Raw genomic sequence first — 22903 nt, forward strand, 5'->3', positions numbered from 1 at the left:
TTTATTTACTTCAATTGGAGGCTAGTTACTTTACAATATGCTAGTGGTTTTGCCATACATTGACATGAATCTGCCACAGGTATACACCTGTTCCCCATCCTTAACCCCTCTTCCCACCCACCTCCCCATCACATCCCTCTCAGTCATCCCAGGGCATTGTCCCCAAGCACCCCGCCTCATTGATCAAACATGGACTGGTGATCCATTTCGCTTATGATAATATACATGTTTCAATGCCATTCTCCAAAATCCTCCCACCCTCGCTCTCTTCCACAGAGTCCAAAAGACTGTTCTATACATCTGTGTCTCTTTTGCTGTCTTGCATATAGGGTTATCGTTACCATCTTTCTAAATTCCATATATATGTGCTAGTATACTGTATTGGTGTTTTACTTTCTGGCTTACTTCACGCTGTATAATAGGCTGCAGTTTCGCCCACCTCATTAGAACTGATTCAAATGTATTCTTTTGAATGGCTGAGTAATACTCCATTGTGTATATGCACAATAGGTTTTTCATCCATGTGTTTGATGATGGACATATAGATTGCTTCCATGTCCTGGATATTGTAAAAAGGACTGTGATGAACATCAGGATACATGTGTCTCTTTCAATTCTGGTTTCCTATGCCCAGCAGTGGGATTGTTGGGTCATCTGGCAGTTCTATTTCCAGTTTTTAAGGAACCTCCACGCTGTTCTCCAGAGTGGCTGTACTAGTTTGCGTTCCCACCAACAGTGTAAGAGCTTTTCTCCACATCCTCTCCAGCATTTATTGTTTGCAGACTTTTGGATAGCAGCCATTCTGACTGGCATGAAATGGTACTTCATTGTGTTTTTGATTTGCATTTCCCGGATAATGAGTGATCTTGACCAACTTTTCATGTATTTGTTAGCCATCTGTATGTCTTCTTTGGAGAAGTATCTATTTAGTTCTTTGGCCCATTTTTTGTTTGGGTCATTTAATTTTTCTGGAATTGAGCTGAAGGAGTTGCTTGTATATTTTTGAGATTAATTCTTTGTCTGTTGCTTCATTTGCAATTATTTTCTCCCATTCTGAAGGCTGTCTTTTCACCTAGCTTATAGTTTCCTTAATTGTGCCAAAGCTTTTAAGTTTAATTAGGTGCAATTTGTTGATTTTTGCTTTTATTTCTAATACTCTGGAAGTTGAGTCACAGAGGATCCTGCTGTGATTTATGTCACAGAGTGTTTTGCCTATATTTTCCTCTAGGAGTTTTATAGTTTCTGGTCTTATGTTTAGATATTTAATCCATTTTGAGTATATTTTTGTGTATGGTGTTACAGTGCGTTTTAGTCTCAATCTTTTACAAGTGGTTGACCTGTTTTCCCAGCAACACTTGTTAAAGAGTTGTCTTTTCTCCATTGTATATTCTTGCCTCCTTTGTCAAAGATAAGGTGTCCATAGATCCATGGATTTATCTCTGGGTTTTCTATTTTGTTTCACTGATCTATATTTCTGTCTTTGTGCCAGTACCATACTGTCTTGATGACTGTAGCTTTGTAGTAGAGCCTGAAGTCAGGCAGGATGATTCCTCCAGTTCCACGCTTCTTTCTCAAGATTACTTTGACTTTTTGAGGGTTTTTTGTATTTCCATACACATTCAGAAATTATTTGTTCTAGTTCTGTGAAAAATACCATTGGTAGCCTGATAGGGATTGTATTCAATCTATAGATTCCTTTGAGTAATATACTCAATTCAACTATACTGATTCTTCTTATCCATGAACATGGCATATTTCTCCATCTATTAGTGTCCTCTTTGATTTCTTTCACCAGCGATTTCTAGTTTTTTATATATAAGTCTTTTGTTTCTTTAGGTAGATATATTCCTATGTATTTTATTCTTTTCATTGCAATGGTGAATGGAATTGTTTTCTTAATTTCTTTTCTATTTTCTCATTATTAGTGTACAGGAATGAAAGGGATTTGTGCGCGTTGATTTTATATCCTGCAACTTTACTATATGCGTTGATTAGCTCTAGTAATTTTCTGGTGGAGTCTTTAGGGTTTTCTTTGTAGAGGATCATGTCATCTGCAAACAGTGAGAGTTTTCCTTCTTTTCCAGTCTGGATTGTTTTCTTTCTTTTTTCTGCTCTGATTGCTGTGGCCAATACTTCAAAAATTATGTTTAACAGTAACGATGACAGGGGGCACCCTTGTCTTATTCCTGACTTTAGGGGAAATGCTTTCATTGTTTCACCATTGAGGATAATGTGCGCTGTGGGTTTGTCATATATAGCTTTTGTTATGTTGAAGTATGTTCCTTCTATTCCTGCTTATTAGAAGGCTTTATCATAAATGGATGTTGAATTTTGTCAAAGGCTTTCTCTGCATCTATTGAGATTATCATATGGTTCTTATCTTTCAATTTGTTAATGTGGTGTATTATTATGTTGATTGATTTGCAGATAGTGAAGAATCCTTGCATCCCTGGGTTAAAGCCCACTTGGTCATGATGTATGATCTTTTTAATATGTTGTTGGATTCTGTTTGCTAGAATTTTGTTAAGGATTTTTGCATCTATGATCATCAGTGATATTGGCCTATATATGGCATCTTTGTTTGATTTTGGTATTAGGGTGATGGTGGCCTCATTGAATGAGTTTGGTAGTTTGTCTTCATCTGCAATTTTCTGAAAGAGTTTGAGTAGGATAGGTGTTAGCTCTTCCCTAAATTTTTGGTAGAATTCAGCTGTGAAGCCATCTGGTCCTGGGCTTTTGTTTGCTGGAAGATCTGATTACAGTTTCAATTTCTGTGCTTGTAATGGGTCTGTTAAAATTTTCTATTTCTTCCTGGTTCCGTTTTGGAAAGTTATGTTTTGAAGAATTTGTCCATTTCTTCCAAGTTGTCCGTTTTATTGGCATATAGTTGCTGAGAGTAGTCTTTTATGATCCTTTGTATTTCTGTGTTGTCTGTTGTGATCTCTCCATTTTCATTTCTAATTTTGTTGATTTGATTCTTCTCTCTTTGTTTCGTTATGACAAACTAATGGTTTGTCAATTTTATTTATCCTCTCAAAGAACCAGGTTTTGGCTTTGTTGATTTTTCTTATGGTCTCCTTTGTTTCTTTTGCCTTTATTAATGCCCTACTTTTTAAGTTTTCTTTCTTTCTACTAACTCTGGAGGGCTTCATTTCTTCCTTTTCCAGTGGCTTTAGGTGTAGAGTTAGGTTATTTATTTGACTTTTTTCTGTTTCTTGAGGTAAGGCTGTATTTATATGAACTTTCCCCTTAACACTGCTTTTACAGTGTTCCATAGTTTTCAGGTTTTCACTTTTATTTGTTTCTAGGCATATTTTAATTTCCTTTTTTATTTCTTCTGTGGATTGTTGGTTATTCAGCAGCGTGCTGTTCAGCCTCCATATGTTGGAATTTTTAATAGTTTTTCTCCTGTAATTGACATCTAATCTTACTGCATTGTGACCAGAAAAGATGTTTGGAATTATTTCAGTTATTTTGAATTTGCCAAGGCTAGATTTATGGCCCAGGATGTGATCTATTCCAGAGAAGGTTCTATGTGCACTTGCAAAGATGGTGAAACTCATTGTTTTGTGGGTGAAATGTCCTATACATATCAATTAGGTCTAATTGGGCTATTGTATCATTTAAAGTTTGTGTTCCCTTGTTATTTTTGTTTAGTTGATCTATCCATAATTGTGAGTGGGATATTAAAGTCTCCCACAATTCTTGTGTTATTGTTAATTTCCCCATAATAAAAAATAAATAAATAAAATTTGGATAAGAAAGCTGTGGTACATGCACACAATGTCATGAACTTCCATCCGTAGTTCATCAGGCACTCTGTCTATCAGATTTCTCCCTTAAATCTATTTCTGACTTCCACTGTATAGTCCTCAAATTGTGTTTTTTGTTCCATACCAACAGGGAGTGGTGGTCATCTGGCACTATTGCTTACGCAGAAGCAAGCAATATTCAGGCTTCAATTGAAGAAAGTAAGGAAAACCACTAGACCATTAAGCTATGACCTAAATCAAATCCCTTATGATTATACAGTGGAGATGAAAAATAGATTCAAGGGATTAGGTCTGGTAGCCTGAAGAACTATGGATGGAGTGTAACGTTGTATGAGAAGTGGTGGCGAAAACCATCCCCAAGAAAAACAAATGTGAGAATGCAAAGCGGTTGCCTGAAGAGGCCTTGAAAACAGCTGAGAAAAGAAGAGAAGCGAACAGCAAACAAGAAAGGGAAAGATATACCCAATGAAATGCAGACTTCCAGAGAATAGCAAGGAGAAATAAGAAAGTCTTCATAAGTGAAAAGTGTAAGAATTAGAGGAAAATAACAAATTGTAAAGATTATATATCTCTTCCGGAAAATTGGAGATACCATAGGAATACTTCATGCAAGATGGGCACAGTAAAGGACAGAAAAGTCAAAGACCTAACAGAAGCAGATGAGATTAAGAAGAGGTAGCAAGAATGCATAGAAAAACTATACAAAAACAATCATAATGACCTGGATATAGATGATTTTGGGGTCACTTATGTAAAGCCAGATATACTAGAGCACAACGTCAACTGGATCTTAGGAAGTATCACTACAAGCAAAGCTAGTGGAGGTGATGGAATTCCAGCTGAGCTGTTTAAAACATCCTAAAGAATGAGGTTGTAACAGTGTTGCATTCAATGTGGCAGCAAATTTGGAAAATGCAGCAGTGGCCACCATTCTGGAAAAGGTCAGTTTTCATTCCAATCCAAAAGAAAGGCGATTCCCAAGAATGTTCAACCTATCATGCAGTTGTGCTCATCTCACTTGCTAACAAGGTAATGCTCAAAATCCTTCAAGCTAAACTTCACAATACATGAAGTGAGAACTTCCAGATGTACAAACTGGTTTAAGGAACCAGAGATAAAATTACCAACATCCAGTGGATCATAGAGAAACCAAGTGGATTCCAGGCAAACATCTGCATCTGCTTCACTGACTATCCTAAAGCCTTTCACTGTGTGGACCACAACAAACTGTGGAAAATTCTTAAGAGAATGGGAGTAGCCGATCACCTTACCTGTCTCCTGAAAGTCTGTATGGAGGTCAAAAAGTGGCAGTTAGAATCAGACATAGAACAAATAAAAGATTTAAAATTGGGAAAGGAACATGACAAGGTATACATTGTCACTCTGATCATTGAACTTGTATGTAGGAAAGATCATTCGATATGGTGGACTGCATAAATCCCAAGATGGAATCAAAACTGCTGGGAGAAATATCAACATCCACAGATATGAAGATGACACCACCCTAATAGCAGAAAGCAAACAACTAAAGACCAATTGATAAGGAGAGGAGATGAATAAAGCTTACTTAAAACTCAACATTCAAAAAAATATTTACCAAAAGATACTCAACATTCATGGCATCCAGTCCCACTACTTCATGACTTATAGATGAGGGAGAAGTGGAAACAGTGGCAGATTTTATTTTCTTGGGCTCCAGAATCATTATGGACCTTGACTGCAGCCACAGAATTAAAAGACACTTGCTCCTTGGAAGGAAGAAAGGCTATGAAAAACCTGTACAGTGTATTAAAAAGCAGAGACTCACTTTGCTACAGAGGTCTGCAGCATCACAGCTATGGTTTTCCAGTAATCATGTACAGATGTGTGATCTGGACCATACGAAAGGTGAATGCCAAAGAACTGAGCTTTTGAACTTTGGTGCTTGAGAAGATTCTTGAGAGTCCCTTATACAACAAGGAGATCAAACCAGTCAATCTGAAAGGAAATCAACCTCTGACCACTGCTGTCTTAGCTGAGGCATCTACTGAGGGTCTCCAGGTGTAAAGAATGGATGCTTCCATTGCAAAATTGCCTGACCATGGCAGCTCCAAGCAAATAGTTTGTAGCTCCGCCCATGGAGGAAGCTCAGAAAGGCAGAAGGCTCTGTGTACCCTGGGTCCCCCAATACATGCGTTTCATTCTTCACAGCAGCATTGGAAGCCAAGGAAGGGATATTCTGGGCCCTGGAGATGGGAGATGGCTCAGGGATCTACTGGGGTCACCACTTACCAAGTAGGCCTAGAAAGGACAGAGCAGGCATATCTGGCAGAGAGCTTGTGACTGAGGAGTGGGAACAAGAGGGAACCAGCTCTGCATGAAGTACCTCACCCAAAATCCCCTGGAAGAGAAGTCCAGAGATAAAATCATCTGAGATGGGATGAAGAGAGTCTGTTTTATTACCCCTTATAATTCCTCTGAACGAGGAGGTGGTAGAGTTGGTGGGACATCACAAACTCTTCCATGGCCTAGACCATCCCCCAGTCGCTATCCTTGGGGCTGCCTCTCCCCAGCTTCGTCATGTAGTTTTGAAGGAAATTGACAATCATGTGTGCTGCTGGGTCAGGGCCAATGACCACGTAAAGCCCATCATAGGACCACATGGCCCTGCCAGGATGGCTGATCTAGGGCTGTACATGTGAACTGAGTTACATCATTCAGAGAATACCCTTGAACTCTAATGGCTCCCAGCTTCTTTCTTTACTAGGAAATGCCTTCAGGATATAAAACCCTAGGGCAGGTAGCTTGGACTTCATCACTAGGTGTAGAAGCCTTAAGGAAGAAAGTTGTCAGGCTAAGACCATCAAAGAAGAGGGAAGGGAAAGGCCAAGGGAGAAAAAGAGAGAACTGATGACTTCTGATTTCTTGGATCCAGTCACAGAGATCTTTGTATTTGCTCTGATTCTTGTATCCTCGATTCCCATAATCATTTCAATGAGTCCCCCTTTTCCTTGAAGGCAGGTGGAGGAGGGCTCCTCTCAATTTTGATTCAGATTTTGTTCTAGATACTGCACTCCCAGACAAAAAAAAAAAAAAAAAAAAAAAACCAGAGGCAACCATTTGTTTCAGCACCATTAAGAGTGATACCCTTTATTCATTACTGAGAATAGGCTGTGCAGACTATCAAACACAGTTCACCAGCATCCTGGGCAGCAGTGCCCAAGTGTGAGTGAGTGTGTTAGGAGCGGCCTTATTGATTCCTGAACCACTCCAAGCACTTATACTGCCCGTGCGAGGCCAATCCTGTCATGTCCTCGATCAAAGACTGAGAAATACAGCCTCAGAAAGACATCACCCAGGATCCAGATCTCTGTAGATGGACTCCATTGGTTCTCTTTAAAGGTGGTATAGCAGCGACCTCTTGGATTCTGGGGGAATCATAAACACACACCAGTCAGCATGAGCCCTTACCTGTGACTCCCTTCAATATCCAGACTCAGCACAATTCTTTGTTTTATTTCCCTCTTTTGGTAAGTATCTAGGGGTTTTCTCAGCAGCAGGGGATATGAGAGTTCATCAGTCAAAGAGGGCCAAGACATGAGGTTGCCATGAGGAAGGGTGTGGGGGAGGGGAGGACTGGGAGTTGCGGAAATGGAGGAATGAAAAACAACAAAGTCCTACTGTAGAGCATAAAGAACTATATTCAACATTCAGTGATAAATCACATGAAAAAGAATTTTTAAATATATTTTTTATGTGTATAACTGAGTCACTGCTGTGCAGCAGAACTTAATGCCACAATGAAGATTATCCACATTTCAAAATAATTTTTTTTTTCAAAAAGAACAAATGTGTCCTTAGCTTTCCTCACTCCCTATTTCTTTCCTTCTGACTCTTCCTCCTTGTTTTCTCTGCAGAGAATGCTGGTTCTCCTCCTGCATCCCCATAATCTGTACTTCATTTAAAAACTTTATATTGTATTTGAGTATAGCTGATTAACAATATTCTGAGTTTCAGATGGACAGTAAAGGGACTCAACCATATGTATCTGGGTATCCTGGTCCCAAAGACACCCCTCACATCCAGGCTGTCATATAACTGAGCAGAGTCCCCTGTACTACACAGCAACTTGTTGTTGGTTATCCATCTTAAATAGAGCAGTGCCCACAACACTTTCTTGAAGCTTTAACTCAGGAACCCTGCGAAGCTTCCTTCAGCCCACACTCACCCTCTCTGGCCACCCCAGGCTTGGCTGGGTAACATACTCTTGTTACCCATCCCCACTGGTCTGTCCGTAGCCTTCATCACCCCTCGTAAATCCCCAGTGCCCCAATGCAAATCATCTTGAGATGCCATTTGCATGGAATCCAGTGCAGTTTTGCCTAGAATCAAGCAACCCTCCATATGGCTCAATGAGTTTGTAGTTTTAGAATTCCTGAAATTCCCTCTTCCTCAAAACCTTCTTTGAGCCCATCAGCCTGCTGAACTCCCTATGGTGCTGACATGAAGCCTCCACCCTGTGCCGCGGCTGAGCAGTCACAGTGCACCCTTTATTCACATTAGCATCCAACCTCCCCACAGAGTTGCTGGGTACTCGAACTCACAAAGGAGGCACCTGGCCGGAGCAAGGGGAAGATACAGCCGAGAACAAGGCTGACCATGTAATTTATCATCCAAACCATGAAAACCTTGAGAAGGGAAGGGAGCCTGTTAATGTATGCTGGACATCACACTGGGACTGTCCCCAGCCATTCTCCTTGTAACATGGCCTATTTCAGGGACTGCTAGTGCTGAATTTCATGCTCATGCACCTAAGGGTTCAGATTGAATTGAAGCTCTTTGAGGACTGAGGACCTCAGTGTTCCCCTCTCCTTGACTCCCACTATGCCATATGGTGAGACCTCTCCACATTTATTTCAGGAAGATCAGTGTCCCACACGGCCCTTAACTCTCAAGTGATTGGTTTTGTGGGAGTCACTGGCCCAGCCACAGGGCTCAGCAGCATATGCAATGGTTTGACATGGCCTCCAGGGGTGCCTGCATCCCAGCAGCAGCCGAAGGGTTCCTTTCCTGCAAGCTCCAGCTTGAAAACCAACCCTCAGTATTGTCCCCTCACCTTGAGGATGTAGGCTCGACCTGGCACTGTGTAGTTGATGCTGTTGATGGTGAAGATAATAGAGGGCAGGGTATTGACCGCAGAACATGGAACGTAGTACTGTTAGAGAGAGAGGGTGAGAGGTTGACACTGGTGATCCTTGTTGTGTGTGGAGACTGGGAGTGACCCTGGGGCATGACCCTTCACCTTGGAACCCCGTGGCCTGGCACCGATGAACTTCTGCATGTTATCAACCTGTGATTTTGGGCCTTCGATGAATGCTGCCCCGGTGTCAACAACGGCCTTGCAACCAGCAGAACAAGCAATAACGTTTCTTTCAATGGAGATGCTGAGAGACAAAGGAAGAAAGTGGGCATCAAGGTCACTCTGAGCCTCCCCAGAGTTGTCCTCTTCCCGTCTGTCTCCTAAACAGCCCTTGGTCTCTTGCCCTCTTTTCCTTTGCTCTCGACACAGTACCTTTCTTGACATCCTTGAATGCAGTACTTGAATATACCAGGATCTTTTGTACCTTGACCCAATCTGGTCTTCCTTCCTAGAAGACTCCACTGCACTTTGACTAGCAAATTTCTTCTCATCTTCCAGATTCCAGCTTAATTTTATTGTTTTGGGGAAGTCTTTCCCCTGGTGTTTATGAGTCTCCTGTCTTAGTCAGTCTCTGTAGAACCTTCTTCATGTCTGCTGCTGCTACAGCTGCTAACTCACTTCAGTCATATCCGACTCTGTGTGACCTCATAGAGGGCAGCCCACCAGACTCTGCCATCCCTGGGATTGTCCAGGCAAGAGTAATGGAGTGAGTTGCCATTGCCTTCTCCTCCTCATGTCTAACATGTACCAAAGTCACAATTCACTATGTGGGCAAGTCACTTCATGTACATCTGCCTTCTTAGATGTGAGGGGGAGTTTTATGCTCCTTGCCTCCCTAAAGTGCCTCACACACAGTGGATGCCCAATATTGTCTGTTCAATGAGTGTATGAAAACTAAGAAAACAATAAGTAACCTCCAGAGAGCTGTATCTGGTGGGGAACAAATAACAACTCGCACACAGAGTGAAGATGGAGATTCGCAGGGCAGCAGATTCTCATCGTAGGGGGGAGAGAGGGGCTTCTCTGGGAGAGGGTGTCTTTCAGCACTGCTCCTACAACCAGCTCAGACCCTGAGACCCTGGCCAGGAAATACGTGACCAGCCCATAGAAACTGCAAAGGACAGGTCAACATTTGCCTGAGGGTATCACACAGAATCCTTTCAATTATGCCTCTTGTCCTCAGGTCACTCCTGGATCTCACCTTCCTGATCCTCTGTAATAGCCCCTGTCGCACGTGTGCCCAAGAACTTGGCATGTCTTTTCTATTAGTTGCTTTCACGTCTTAAGACTGCAGGCAACTACTCTCCACTGCTGGGTAGCTGCTCCCTGAGAAGACAAGTTGTCCCCATTTTATCAGGACTGTCCCTGTTTTTAAACAGACATTTATCTGTACTGAGAATTTCCTATGTCCTAGGTAGCCCTGGACAGTCAGTCATCTTATCATAACTCTGTTCAGGCTGGAGAAATTCTCCCTGATCCTCTATTCACCACACTGTGGAGTCCTCTAACCATGCTCCCCAACTCAAAGCGCAGTGGGTGCAGTCTTCTGCCAGCTACACAGGCCTCTCTGGTGCCTTTTAGGACCCTGATCAGAGCTATGCTCAGAAGGCCTGGGGATTATGAACCCATGGGTTCTTTGTGTATCTCTGTGCTTGTGTGTTTGTTTCTATCTGTATTTGCATGTTTCTTTGTGTGTGCTTGTGTGTCCCTGACTAGCTATGCATGTTTTTATGTGTTGCTGTGTATGTTTTTATGTGTCTGCTTGTGTGTTTCCATGTGTCTGTGTGTCTGTCTATGTCATTGTGAGTGGTGTATATGTCTGTGTGACTGTGTGTCTGAGAATGCATTTGTATGTGTCTGCCTGTGTCCATGTACAGTAGTGGGAGCATTACTTGGGTTGACCCTCAGAGGGAGAGGCTTACCGGTCCATGTGTACCATCCAGTTGCCCTCTGGGATCAATGGTACCCAGTTGAGCTCTCCCTTGTAGTAGCGGTGGTCCACCCCACCAAACATCACCACACTGCCCTCCTGCCCGTCTCTGTAGACAGAAATGAGGGGGTGATCCTTGGAGGACAGTAACAACAGCACTGTCTGAGAGCTGTGCTTGTCCACCCATCAAGGCCCTAATAAGGTCCCCATGTACAGATGCAGAAATCGAGTCTAGGAGAGATTGAGATCCAGACTGAGGTCTGTTACTGGCTAAAGAGCAGCACAGAGGTTAGAAGCTGAACCCACTTGGATGGGTGTCACCCACTATGTCTTCTGAAGACATCCTGGACCTCCAGCCACCTGAGTGCTCAGACACCCTCAGAGGACAGGGTGCTGAAGTGTTTTGGCTTTCCCCTTGTCTACCTTGTCATTTTTCAGGAAAATCAAGGCCTGGGAGTTCTAAGGGTATTGGTTCAGGTCACCCAGATTTGGCTTCACTGGCCTGTGACCTCTACTGCCAAAAGGGCCCCAAACTCAGAAGGGACCCAACCTCTGCTCTCCCTGTCTTGAAATGCCTCATATTTCTTAAACAAGGGGTCCCACACTTTTGTGTCCTACTCTTTCATTTCTCACTGGCTCCTACAAATTGTGTAGCTGGTCCTGGGCTCCCAGTGAAATGCTAATGAGGAAGGAAAGACATCCACCATCCTTCTCCTTCCTTCCTTATCAAATTCATAAGCAAATCCTGATGCCTTTTCCTTCAACTTGTTTCCTGTGGCCTTCCATTAGCCTTCCTCCTCACTCACCTCCCTTGACAAATTACTGGTCTTGAGCCCAGGAGTAGGCTTGTGTTCCAATAAACTTTTATTTCGAAAAGCCAGGGGTGAAGCCAGGTGGGGTCCTGGGTCCATAGTTATCCTGGGTTAGATTATCTCTCAGGATACTTCTTTATCAAGTGTTCTATAATTTTTGTGTAACTGAAAGAATCTTACAGCTAATTTGGTGAAAGGGATTGTCCATCTCAGACTTACTTGCTCAAGTAGAAGGCAAAAACAGGCTCAGAAATGGCACCTTCATTCTTCAGCTTGTCAAAGATGGGGATTGCTCCAGAAGAGGATATGCTGGGGTAGTTCAAGCCCAAGACGCCATCAAAAGGTGTACGCCTAGACACGTATTCTGCCGTGCTTAGACCGAACGGCTGATCAGTGCTCACAAGGTCCCCAATCTATGGGAAGGAAGAGTATTCCCACTTACAGATACGTGAAGTGGGGCTAGGACTAGGCTGGGATGCATTGCCATTAGATCCTCAGAGAAGAATTGAGGCTGGGCTCTGTCTTCGGTGGCCGACAGACAGTGAAATCAAGCTGGGAGGGGAATTTGGGTTCAATTTGAGAGAGGCTGTGAATTTTATAACCTCTGCCCCTCTGAAAAACACCATCTGAGTGAGTCATTTTGGCCTCGTGGCTTCTGTATAGGTGGGGCAACCAAGAGTCAGGCCAGGTCCCATTGGTGCCACCTTATGGACAAAGCAATCAAGAGCAAGAGAGCCTTCTCTTTGGCATCACTGTGACCTAATGACAGGAATGGACTGCATTCTCTGTAATGTACTGTGGATTCTGCATCTGTCCAGGAAGACAGAAGTCAAAAACACAATCTTGCTTGCAGGGCTCTATGAAATTACTGCCTATGGAAACCACTTTTGGGGATATGTGTATATTCCTGCGAGTGTGTATGAGAGAAAAGAGAGAGAGGAACTACTCAAGTATTTTGGGGGAGGCGGGCCATAGTTTTATTAGACTCTCAAGGGTCCTCTAGAGTGAGAAATCATTTATCAGTCCTCTTGACTTCTCAGGCGACCAGTTTCCCACTCTGGATACCTTGACTGCTCCCAAGGTCCTCAGATCAGTTTCATCCTGTCTACAAACACCCCACAGCATATTCAGTCTTGAAAAGCCATCCTAACTCCACCTTTAACCACGTGTGTGCTCTCAGCAAGGACCTTGCTGTCTACATCTCAGTTTCCTCATATGTCTCATGAGCTAATCAGAGTAACTGCTGTGTGGGATTGTTGCAGGATTAAACCAGTTATCACCTGAAAGTGCCTGAAACAGTCTGTGAATATAAAAGTGGGTGCTTTTATCCTGTTTTTTTTTTTTGCTCCCAGCAAAATGAACCTTGAATTGCTCATGGGCAGAGGAGCTGCAAGTCCACACCTCAAACCACTCTCTAGGTTAGCTAATCTGTTTGTTTGCGTGTCATCACAGGCACTGCCTCCCCAGAGACATGATCCTGTGGATAAGATGGCCAATATCTATGGGAGATAGGCTTGGAAGGGTCCTGCCAGATGGTCCTGCATCTGTTTTGCAAGCAGTGGTCACTCCATAGCCAGTCCTGACTCAGCATATTTTATACTGTTACCCGAACTGTGTCATGAACAACAATTCCTTTCACTGTTCCACATCCGTAGGTGATGCTGAAGGTCCTATTGGTAGGCCGGAAGGTGGAAGACTGAAGATGTCTGAACCTAGTGTGTAGAGCTGTAGATGCAAGAGATGAGTGTCATCAGGTGCCAAGGATGGAAACAGAGTGGCAGGGCAAGTGAAGGATGGTCCGGGTACAAGGTATCTGTACTCACAACAGGCTTCAATGGCACAAAAGTTGGAGGGCACCCACAAGTCAGATGAGCCTGTGTCGAAGACAACCTGGAATTCCTGAGGGGGTGTTCCAATGGTGATGTTACCCAGGTAGACCAACTACAGGGAAATGCAGGGAGTGGGTTAGTGCAGAACTGGCTACCCTCTATTCTCAAACTGCTGCCTCCCTCTGGGTGTCACATATCTCTTGAGATTACTTTCTAATCACCGTGCAGCTCACAGACTTTGGTCACAGAGGTATCTGCATTTGATATATTTTTCCTATGCTACATTATATGCAGGATGTTGACTCTATGCCTAGGTGTTGCTGTGGTTCCTCCTTCATGGGAATCCCATAGGCAAAAACACCAGGCCTCCAGGACCACTGGACACCCAGGGAAGTCCTGGTGCCTTCATTTGAGAAGCTCTGTAGTCTCTTCAAACCCAGCTTTAGCACCCGCTTCTCCAGGAGGTCCCTCTTGATCAACCCCAGCCACTCCCTCCAAACTCAGACCACATCCAGTCAACACCACACAGGTGACCCTTTCATTTGACATGTATTTACTCTTTGCCTATCTCTCAGGCTGGCATGGGCATTCTTGAAGACAAAATAAGCCCTTTGTATAATCTGAAAACAGTAACCACAGTGATTCTTATGGCCATACATGGAATACAGGTTCAGTAACTTTTTACTGCTATCGTTCTTGCATCTGTGGAAACTGAATTTCTTTGCCTAGGGATTCACAATTGCTCTGCAGTTGGTTCTACCTTTTGATCAGTGATGATTCACTCTTTACCTGTAACTGAGGAGCTCACTTAGTTCAGAAGGAACAATCGCCCTCAAACAAATGACACATCTTTGACACAGAAATGGATATTTACCTGCCACCTGGTAATTGTCAGGCCCAGTCACAAAGAACAACAGTTGAGGATGAGACTGCCTTCTCCTCTGGTTGGGGGTCCCTGTTTTCCAGTGTCCCTGCCTCCTGCAGGAAACCCATCCCCATCATCCCACCTGGCACCTCCAGATGAGCCTCAGTGCTAGGCTAGAGCACCAGGGGGCGCTTTGGAGCACTATCCTCCCAAAATACTCACATCCTTGGTGTTTCTCAGTGGGTGAATAGTTAGATTTGAGCCACGAAAAGAAATCTGGGATAGTCTGTAAGCATGCTCCTTCGGGAAATTGTTCAGCATGTTTTTTTCACTGAGGGTTTTTCTCATGGTCTTCACTCTCCTTAGAGGTATTCTTTCACCGAGCATTTGACAAACAAAACAAAGAAGATGCTACAATTAGATGTCAGTGTTAAGATATAACTGTCATTGTATTGGCCCTGTGTATTTTCTAATCATTTTTATGAGGCACATTATTATCAGAACTTTATGCATATACTGTGGCAAAGACATAGATTTCAATACTAGTTCTGTTCTGCAATCTTGGGTAAGCCATATGACCATGTGATGTCTCAGTCTCCCCTTCAGTAAAAAGGTAGAATGTAACAATATAAACACTCCAAATAGGATATCTTGGGGATAAGAGAAGTGATGTATATAAAGTGAAAGTGGAGTCATTCAGTCGTGTCCAACGCCTTGCAACCACATGGACTGTAGCCTACCAGGCACCTCCATCCATGAGATTTTCCAGGCAAGAATACTGGAGTGGATTGCCATTTCCTTCTCCAGGGGATTTTCCAGTCTCAACAATGACAGCCATTATCATTAGTGTTGCCATCTCACTCATTCTTTCTCATAAAACCTCAAGGATGTAGGTAGAAGAGGGGCTCATCCTCTTTTACAAAGTAGCAATTTGAAGTGGAGGAGGTTTCTGAGTTGGCTGTGGTCACACTGCTTGTCAGATATAAAACAGTGTAAATAGAACAGTGCATCTTTCTGCAAGTTGACAAAGAAGAGAGAATTGAAGGAACAATCCAAGATATAGGAAACAAGTAAGGGAAATTCAAAGGTTTGAGAAGGAAGGACGAGTCAAACGAAAATTTAAAAGAAAATAACACAAAGTGAAATAAACTCCCTGTGACTTCCAAAGGATGGAGAGATAAATGACAGTGATACAAAGATGCAGACATAAGCGTATATACACTGAAGTAGACAGGGAAAAAAGAGGACATGTTGAATAAAATGTAGAAAGTGCTCTTCCTCAGGACCACATTAACATCTGCATAGACTGTGCACTGAACTGTTACAAGGAGTTGCATTTTCAATAGGTCATGACATGACTGGACCCCAAGATTTGTGCAACCCAACCAAGACCTTGGGATCCACAGTTCCTATAGCAAGTTACTTATCAATAAGTAAGAGTGGAGCTTTAAGACTCTTAGGGATATATTTAATTCCCTTCTGAACCTGACGGGTGGAAAAATAATCAGATGCAAAGAAAAATTCAAGAAAGGAATATGATGAGACTTACAGTCCCCATACTTACTTGACTATGCACTCTGAGATGGACACTAGCCCGAGGAGCACAAACCACTTCATGCTTCTTTCCTGCATTCAAGTACTCAGGGAAGTTTGGGTTCTTAGCTTGTAGTGGTGATCAGGAGCCCCTAGTTATCTATGCTCTGACCTACCCGAGTTTTCCCCTTTAGGCCACTAAAAGATCTGGAAAAAAAAAAAAAACACAAAGCTTTTGATTAAATCTTTACTTTGATCAGTGTACTTGGTCAGTGGCCTTTGAAGCTTCTCAAAATACAGAGAATTGAACTGTAATCTCTACCTTGAAGCTTGGCTGGAAAATCAAACTGATCTGCATGGACATCTAAGAAGACAGAGAACGTTGCCCACATGGAGAAAAAACTGCTAAGAACACCATGAAAATGGATACTAGGGGCCATGCTCAACATTCGTGGTTTCATGTCATCTTCCTAGCCACTTCATGAGATATGCATTGCTGTCTTCATTGGAGGGGAGATTGCTAAGAGGATAAGTTGTCAAATGGCAAAGTGAAGACTTCAGGGACAGCCCAGGAACATACAACTGGCTTTAGGTAGTGGGTCTAATGGCAGACATCAGGGGCACCTATGACGCCAGTCTGCATCAAAGATTTAGGGCAGAGCAGTACTTCAATTGCATGGTTTCAGTACTGGAAGAAATGTCATATGCATCCACAAGAGATTCTATATCATCCAACAACTGTACAAGGAAGAACTGTGTTAGGTTCTGGGTTAAAGGCTTCAAAGTCAAAGTTGATCAAAACAAAACAACAAAAAAAAAAGTCTTTATCTTAAGTGAGCAAGAAGTGTAGTTCTTGCAAGCTCATGGCCCCAGGAGGCAGGAGATATGACACTAGGACTAGGTGGTCATGTTGGAATCTGGGCAGCACAGGCCTTATCTCTGGGAGCAGCCTTTTCTCCACTTCACCCATGCTGGAAAGCAGGCAAGTTGGCCATGTTTTCAAGATAATCAAAGTCTGGATATTTATGTATAATCTACTGATTTTAATGTTCACAACTAATTTTTTTTTTCCTGAAAAAATAGTGGGAATGAAATCTCCACAGTGATGTGCTGGAATCAGCCTTCAGTCTCTGCAATTTTTTGTTTCTGGTCTACAGTTGGGAGTGTAGTAGAGACAAAGAGAAATTTAATTCATGTCAGTTGATTTAAAAAGAGACTGAATGCACACTAAACATGCTGACTCATTGGAAAAGACCCTGATATTAGGAAAGATGGAAGGCAGGAGGAGAAGCAGAAGACAAAGGATGAGATGCTTGGATAGCATCACCAAGTCAATGGACATGAGCTTGAGCAAGCTCTGGGAGTTGGTGATGGATAGGGAAACCCAGCAAGGATCTCATTCAAATATGAAGGAGAAATCAAAAGCTTTACAGACAGGCAAAAGCTGAGAGAATTCAGCACCACCAAAACAGCTCTCCAACAAATGTTAAAGGATATTATCTAGACAGGAAACACACAAAGGGTGTATTAACTCAAACCCCAAACAATAAAGCAAATGGCAATGTTATCATACTTATCAATAATTCCCTTAAATGTAAATGGGTTGAATGCCCCAACCAAAAGACAAAGACTGGCTGAATGGATATAAAAACTAGACCCCTATATATGTTGTCTACAAGAGAGCCACCTCAAAACAAGGGACACATTCAGACTGAAAGTGAAGGGCTTGAAAAAGATATTCTATGCAAATAGAGACCAAAAGAAAGCAGGAGTAGCAATACTCATATCAGATAAAATAGATGTTAAAACAAAGGCTGTGAAAAAGAGCCAAAGAAGGACACTACATAATGATCAAAGGATCAACCCAAGAAGAAGATATAACAATTATAAATATATGTTCAACCAACATAGGAGCACCACAAAATGTAAGACAAATGCTAACAAGTATGAAAGGGGAAATTAACAATAACACAATAATAGTGGGAGATTTTAATACCCCACTCACACCTATGGATAGATCAACTAAACAGAAAATTAACAAGGAAACACAAACTTTAAATGATGTAATAGACCAGTTAGACCTAATTGATACCTATAAGACATTTCACCCCAAAACAATGAATTTCACCTTGTTCTGAAACAAACACGGAATCTTCTCCAGGATAGATTACATCCTGGGCCATAAATCTAGCCTTGGTAAATTCAAAAAAACTGAAATGATTCCAAGTTTCTTTTCTGACCACAATACAGTAAGATTAGATCTCAATCACAGGAGAAAAATTATTAAAAATTCCAACATATGGACACTGAACAACATGCTGCTGAATAACCAACAAATCACAGAAGAAATTTTAAAAAAAAGAAATCAAAATATCCATAGAAACAAATGAAAATGGAAACACAGCAACCAAAAACCTGTGGGACACTGTAAATCAGTGCTAAGGGGAAAGTTCACAGCAATGCAGGCATATCTCAAGAAACAAGAAAAAAAGGCAAACAAATAACATAACTCTACACCTAAAGCAACTAGAAAAGGAAGAAATCAAGAACCCCAGGGTGAGTAGAAGGAAAGAAATCTTCAAAATTAGGGCAGAAATAAATGCACAAGAAACAAAGGAGACCATAGAAAAAAATCAACAAACCCAAAAGCTGGTTCTATGACATGATAAATAAAATTGACACACCATTAGCCAGACCCATCAAGAAACAAAAGGAGAAAAATCAAATCAATAAAATTAGAAATGAAAATGGAGAGATCACAACAGACAACACAGAAATACAAAGGATCATAAGAGACTACTATCAGCAATTATATGACAATACAATGGACAACGTGGAGGAAATGGACAAATTCTTAGAAAAGTACAACTTTCCAAAACTAAACCAGGAAGAAATAGAAAATCTTAACAGACCCATCACAAGCACAGGTATTGAAACTGTAATCAGAAATCTTCCAGCAAACAAAAGCCCAGGTCCTGACGGCTTCATAGCTGAATTCTACCAAAAATTTCGAGAAGAGCTAACACCTATCCTACTCAAACTCTTCCAGAAAATTGCAGAGGAAGGTACACCTCCACTCTCATTCTATGAGGCCACCATCACCCTAATACCAAAACCTGACAAAGCTGCCACACAAAAAAAGAGAACTACAGGCCAATACACTGATGAACATACATGCAAAAATCCTTAACAAAATTCTAGCAATCAGAATCCAAGAACACATGAAAAAGATCATACACCATGATCAAGTAGGCTTTACCCCAGGGATGCAAAGATTCTTCAATATCTGCAAATCAATCAATGTAATATACCACACTAAAAAATTGAAAAATAAAAGTCATATGATTATCTCAATAGATGCAGAGAAAGCCTTTGACAATATTCAACATCCATTTATGACAAAGAAAACTCTCCAGAAAACAGGAAGAGAAGGAACATACCTCAACATAATAAAAGCTATACATGACAAACCCACAGCACACATTGAAAGCATTTCCCCTAAAGTCAGAAACAAGACAAGGGTGCCCAATTTCACAACTACTATTCAACATAGTTTTGGAAGCATTGGCCACAGCAATCAGAGGAGAAAAAGAAATAAAAGCAATCCAAATTGGAAAAGAAGAAGTAAAGTCTCACTGTTTGCAGATGACATGATCCTCTACATAGAAAACCTTAAAGACTCCACCAGAAAATTACTAGAGCTAATCAATGAATATAGTAAAGTTGCATGATATAAAATCAACACACAGAAAGCCCTTGCATTCCTATACACTAATAATGAGAAAATAGAAAGACAAATTAAGGAAAAAATTCCATTCACCATTGCAACAAAAAGAATAAAATACTTAGGAACATATCTACCAAATAAACTAAAGACTTATATATAGAAAACTATCAAACACTGGTGAAAGAAATCAAAGAAGACACTAATAGATGGAGAAATATACCAGGTTCATGGATCAGAAGAATCAATAGTGTGAAAATGAGTATACTACCCCAAAGCAATCTATAGATTCAATGCAATCCCTATCAAGCTACCAATGGTATTTATCACAGAGCTAGAACAAATAATTTCATAATTTGCATGGAAATAGAAAAAAAAAAACTCAAATACCCAAAGCAATCTTGAGAAAGAAGAATGGAACTGGAGGAATCAGCCGGCCTGACTACAGGCCCTACTTCAAAGCCACATTCATCAAGACAGTATGGTACTGGCACAAAGACAGAAATATAGATCAGTGGAACAAAATAGAAAGCCCAGAGATTAATCCACACAGTTATGGATACCTTATCTTTGACAAAGGAGGCAAGAATATACAATGGAGTAAAGACAATCTCTTTAACAAGTGGTGCTGGGAAAACTGGTCAACCACTTGTAAGAAAATGAAACTAGATCACTTTCTAAGACCACACACAAAAATAAACTCAAAATGGATTAAAGATCTAAATGTAAGACCAGAAACTATAAAACTCCTAGAAGAGAACATAGGCAAAACACTCTCCGACATAAATCACAGCAGAATCCTCTATGACCCGCCTCCCAGAATACTGGAAATAAAAGCAAAAATAAACAAGTGGGACCTAATTAAAATTAAAAGCTTCTGCACTGGGGGTGGTCCTAAGATGGCGGAGGAATAGGATGGGGAGACCACTTTCTCCCTCACAAATTCATCAAAAGAACATTTCAACACTGAGTAAATTTCACAAAACGATTTTTGAATGCTGGCAGAGGACATCAGGCGCCCAGAAAAGCAGGTCATTGTCTTCAAAACCAGGTAGGAAAAAATATTAAAGACGAAAAAGGAGATAAAGGAGGTAGGGAGGGAGCTCCGTCCTGGGAAGGGAATCTTAAGAAGAGAGGTTTCCAAATACCAGGAAACATTCTCGCTGCCGAGTCTGTGGTGAGCCTTGGAAGCACAGAGGGCAACATAACAGGAATAAAAACAAGTAAATAATTTAAACCAACAGATTACAAACCCAGCAGTAACTCCCCCAGCAGAGAAGCAACACAGACGCCAGCATCCACCACTAGCAAGTGGGGGCTGGGCAGGGAGGCGCGGGAGGCACAGGCTGTAGTGCTTTGTAAGATTCGGGCCGGAACGCCCCTAGCATAACCAGAGCAAACTAACGCGCTAGCAAACCAGACTGTGGGATAGCTACCACGTGAAAAGCTCGAGCATAACACACCACCAGGACCGCACACAGAACAAAGGATGGAACAGAAATAGCCGGCTGCAGAGCATCCCCCTCCTGTGACTGGCAGCCAGAGCTGTAAGGGCTGAAAGGGGGCAATCGCAGCCCAAGAAAGACATTACCTACCAAAATGCAAGCAAGATGCTTTGCTAGCTAAGACTTCTGGGGGTTTTGGACAGTCATCAGCCACCAGAGAAAGGACACCAGCGATATACCCAGAAAACTGAGCAGCAGAGACGGGAAAGGTGATAAGTCGCAGCGACTGCGTTCACCAAACACCTAAGCTACTCGGACCTGGAAAGGACACAAAATGCAGGCCCAACAGAATCTGCACCTCTGAGGGCTACCTGAGCACCAAGCCTGAGCGGCTTAGACCGGGGAGGTGCATGCAGCCTAGGGCTGGCCTCAGACAGTTCCCAGCGGAGCAACATAGAGCCTGAGCGGTGTTCACTGCGAGCAGGGGCAGGCCCAGCGGGGCTGAGACACTGCAAGCACACGCCAGTGTTACCTGTTTGCAGCATCCCTCCCTCCCCACAGCGTGACTGAACAACTGAGCCTATATATATATATATATATATATATATATATATATATATATCTCCACCACCGTTCCCCCTCCTCCCCCTGACCCCACCCCACCCCCCCCCCCCCCCCCCCCCCGTGACAGGGCAGAAATCAGACACTGAAGACACCAGCAAACAGAAGTTAAACAGAGGGAACCGCCTTGGAAGTGACCCCACACTGCCCACAAACCAGAGAAAGGGCCAGATATATCTTTACTATTTTTATGATCATTCTTTTATATGTATATATTGTTGTGTGATTGATTTTCTTTGCTTTTTCCTCCTCTTTTTTTTTAACCGTTTTAAATTTTTAAGTCCTCTATTTCTCCTTTAATTTTTATTTTTATAACTTACTATTACTTTTTCAAAAAAAAAGACCCTATTTTTTAGGCAAACACCATATATACTCTTTTTGTGGTTGTGGTTGTTGTTGTTGTTGTTTAATTCTTATGGCTTCGTTTTTTTTCTTCTTCTTCTTCTTTCTTCTCCTTCTTCTTCTTTTCTTTAATATTGTATTTTTGAAAATCCAGCCTCTACTCTAGATTTTTAATTTTTGCTTTTTGGTATTTGTTGTTAATATTGTACATTTAAAAACCCAATCTTCAGTGCCCAATTTTACCTGAAAGTGAGATTACTGGCTTGACCACTCTCTTCTCCTTTGGACTCTCCTTTTTCTCCACCAGGTGGCCTCTGTCTCTTCCATCCCCCTTCTCTTCTCTACTGAACTCTGTGAATCTCAGTGTGTTCCTGATGGTGGAGAACACTTAGGGAACTGGTTACTGGCTGGATCTGTCTCTCTCCTTTTCATTTCCCTCTTTTATCCTCCTGGCCACCTCTGTCTACTTCCTCCCTCTCCTCTTCCCTGTATAACTCTGTGAACACCTCTGAGTGGTCCAGACTGAGGAGTGTACATAAGGAAGTGACAACTGGCTAGCTTGCTCTCTCCCCTTTTAATCCCACCTCATCTCATTCCAGTCACCTCTAACTACCCCCTCCCTCTTCTCTTCTCCATGTAACTCAGTGAGCCTCTCAGGGTGTCCCTCAATGTGGAGAAACTTTTCATCTTTAAACTAGATGTTTTATCATCAGTGCTGTATAGATGGAGAAGTCTAGAGGCTACTGTAAAAATAAAACTGAAACCCAGAAGCAGGAGGCTTAAGTCCAAATCCTAAGAACATCACAGAACTCCTGAATCCAGGGAATATTAATCGATAGGAGCTCATCAA

The 22903-nt window shown here is 42.0% G+C and overlaps 1 protein-coding gene across 4 annotated transcripts; it reads right to left on the reverse strand.

Annotated features, from left to right (window-relative positions):
- Positions 1 to 6871: 6871 nt before the first annotated feature.
- PAG6 (pregnancy-associated glycoprotein 6) lies at positions 6872 to 21650 on the reverse strand. Of its 4 annotated transcripts, NM_001009354.1 has the most exon segments (11): positions 7010 to 7180; positions 8869 to 8967; positions 9055 to 9196; positions 10875 to 10991; positions 11914 to 11984; positions 11986 to 11993; positions 11996 to 12107; positions 13301 to 13419; positions 13518 to 13635; positions 14611 to 14761; positions 15953 to 16016. In NM_001009354.1, coding segments are annotated over 11 exon segments (1140 nt in total). In that variant the 5' UTR covers positions 16006 to 16016; the 3' UTR covers positions 7010 to 7030.
- Between the last annotated feature and the right edge of the window lie 1253 nt (positions 21651 to 22903).

The sequence above is a fragment of the Ovis aries genome, chromosome 21 (assembly GCF_016772045.2).
Source record: "Ovis aries strain OAR_USU_Benz2616 breed Rambouillet chromosome 21, ARS-UI_Ramb_v3.0, whole genome shotgun sequence".
NCBI classification, from domain to species: Eukaryota; Metazoa; Chordata; class Mammalia; order Artiodactyla; family Bovidae; genus Ovis; species Ovis aries.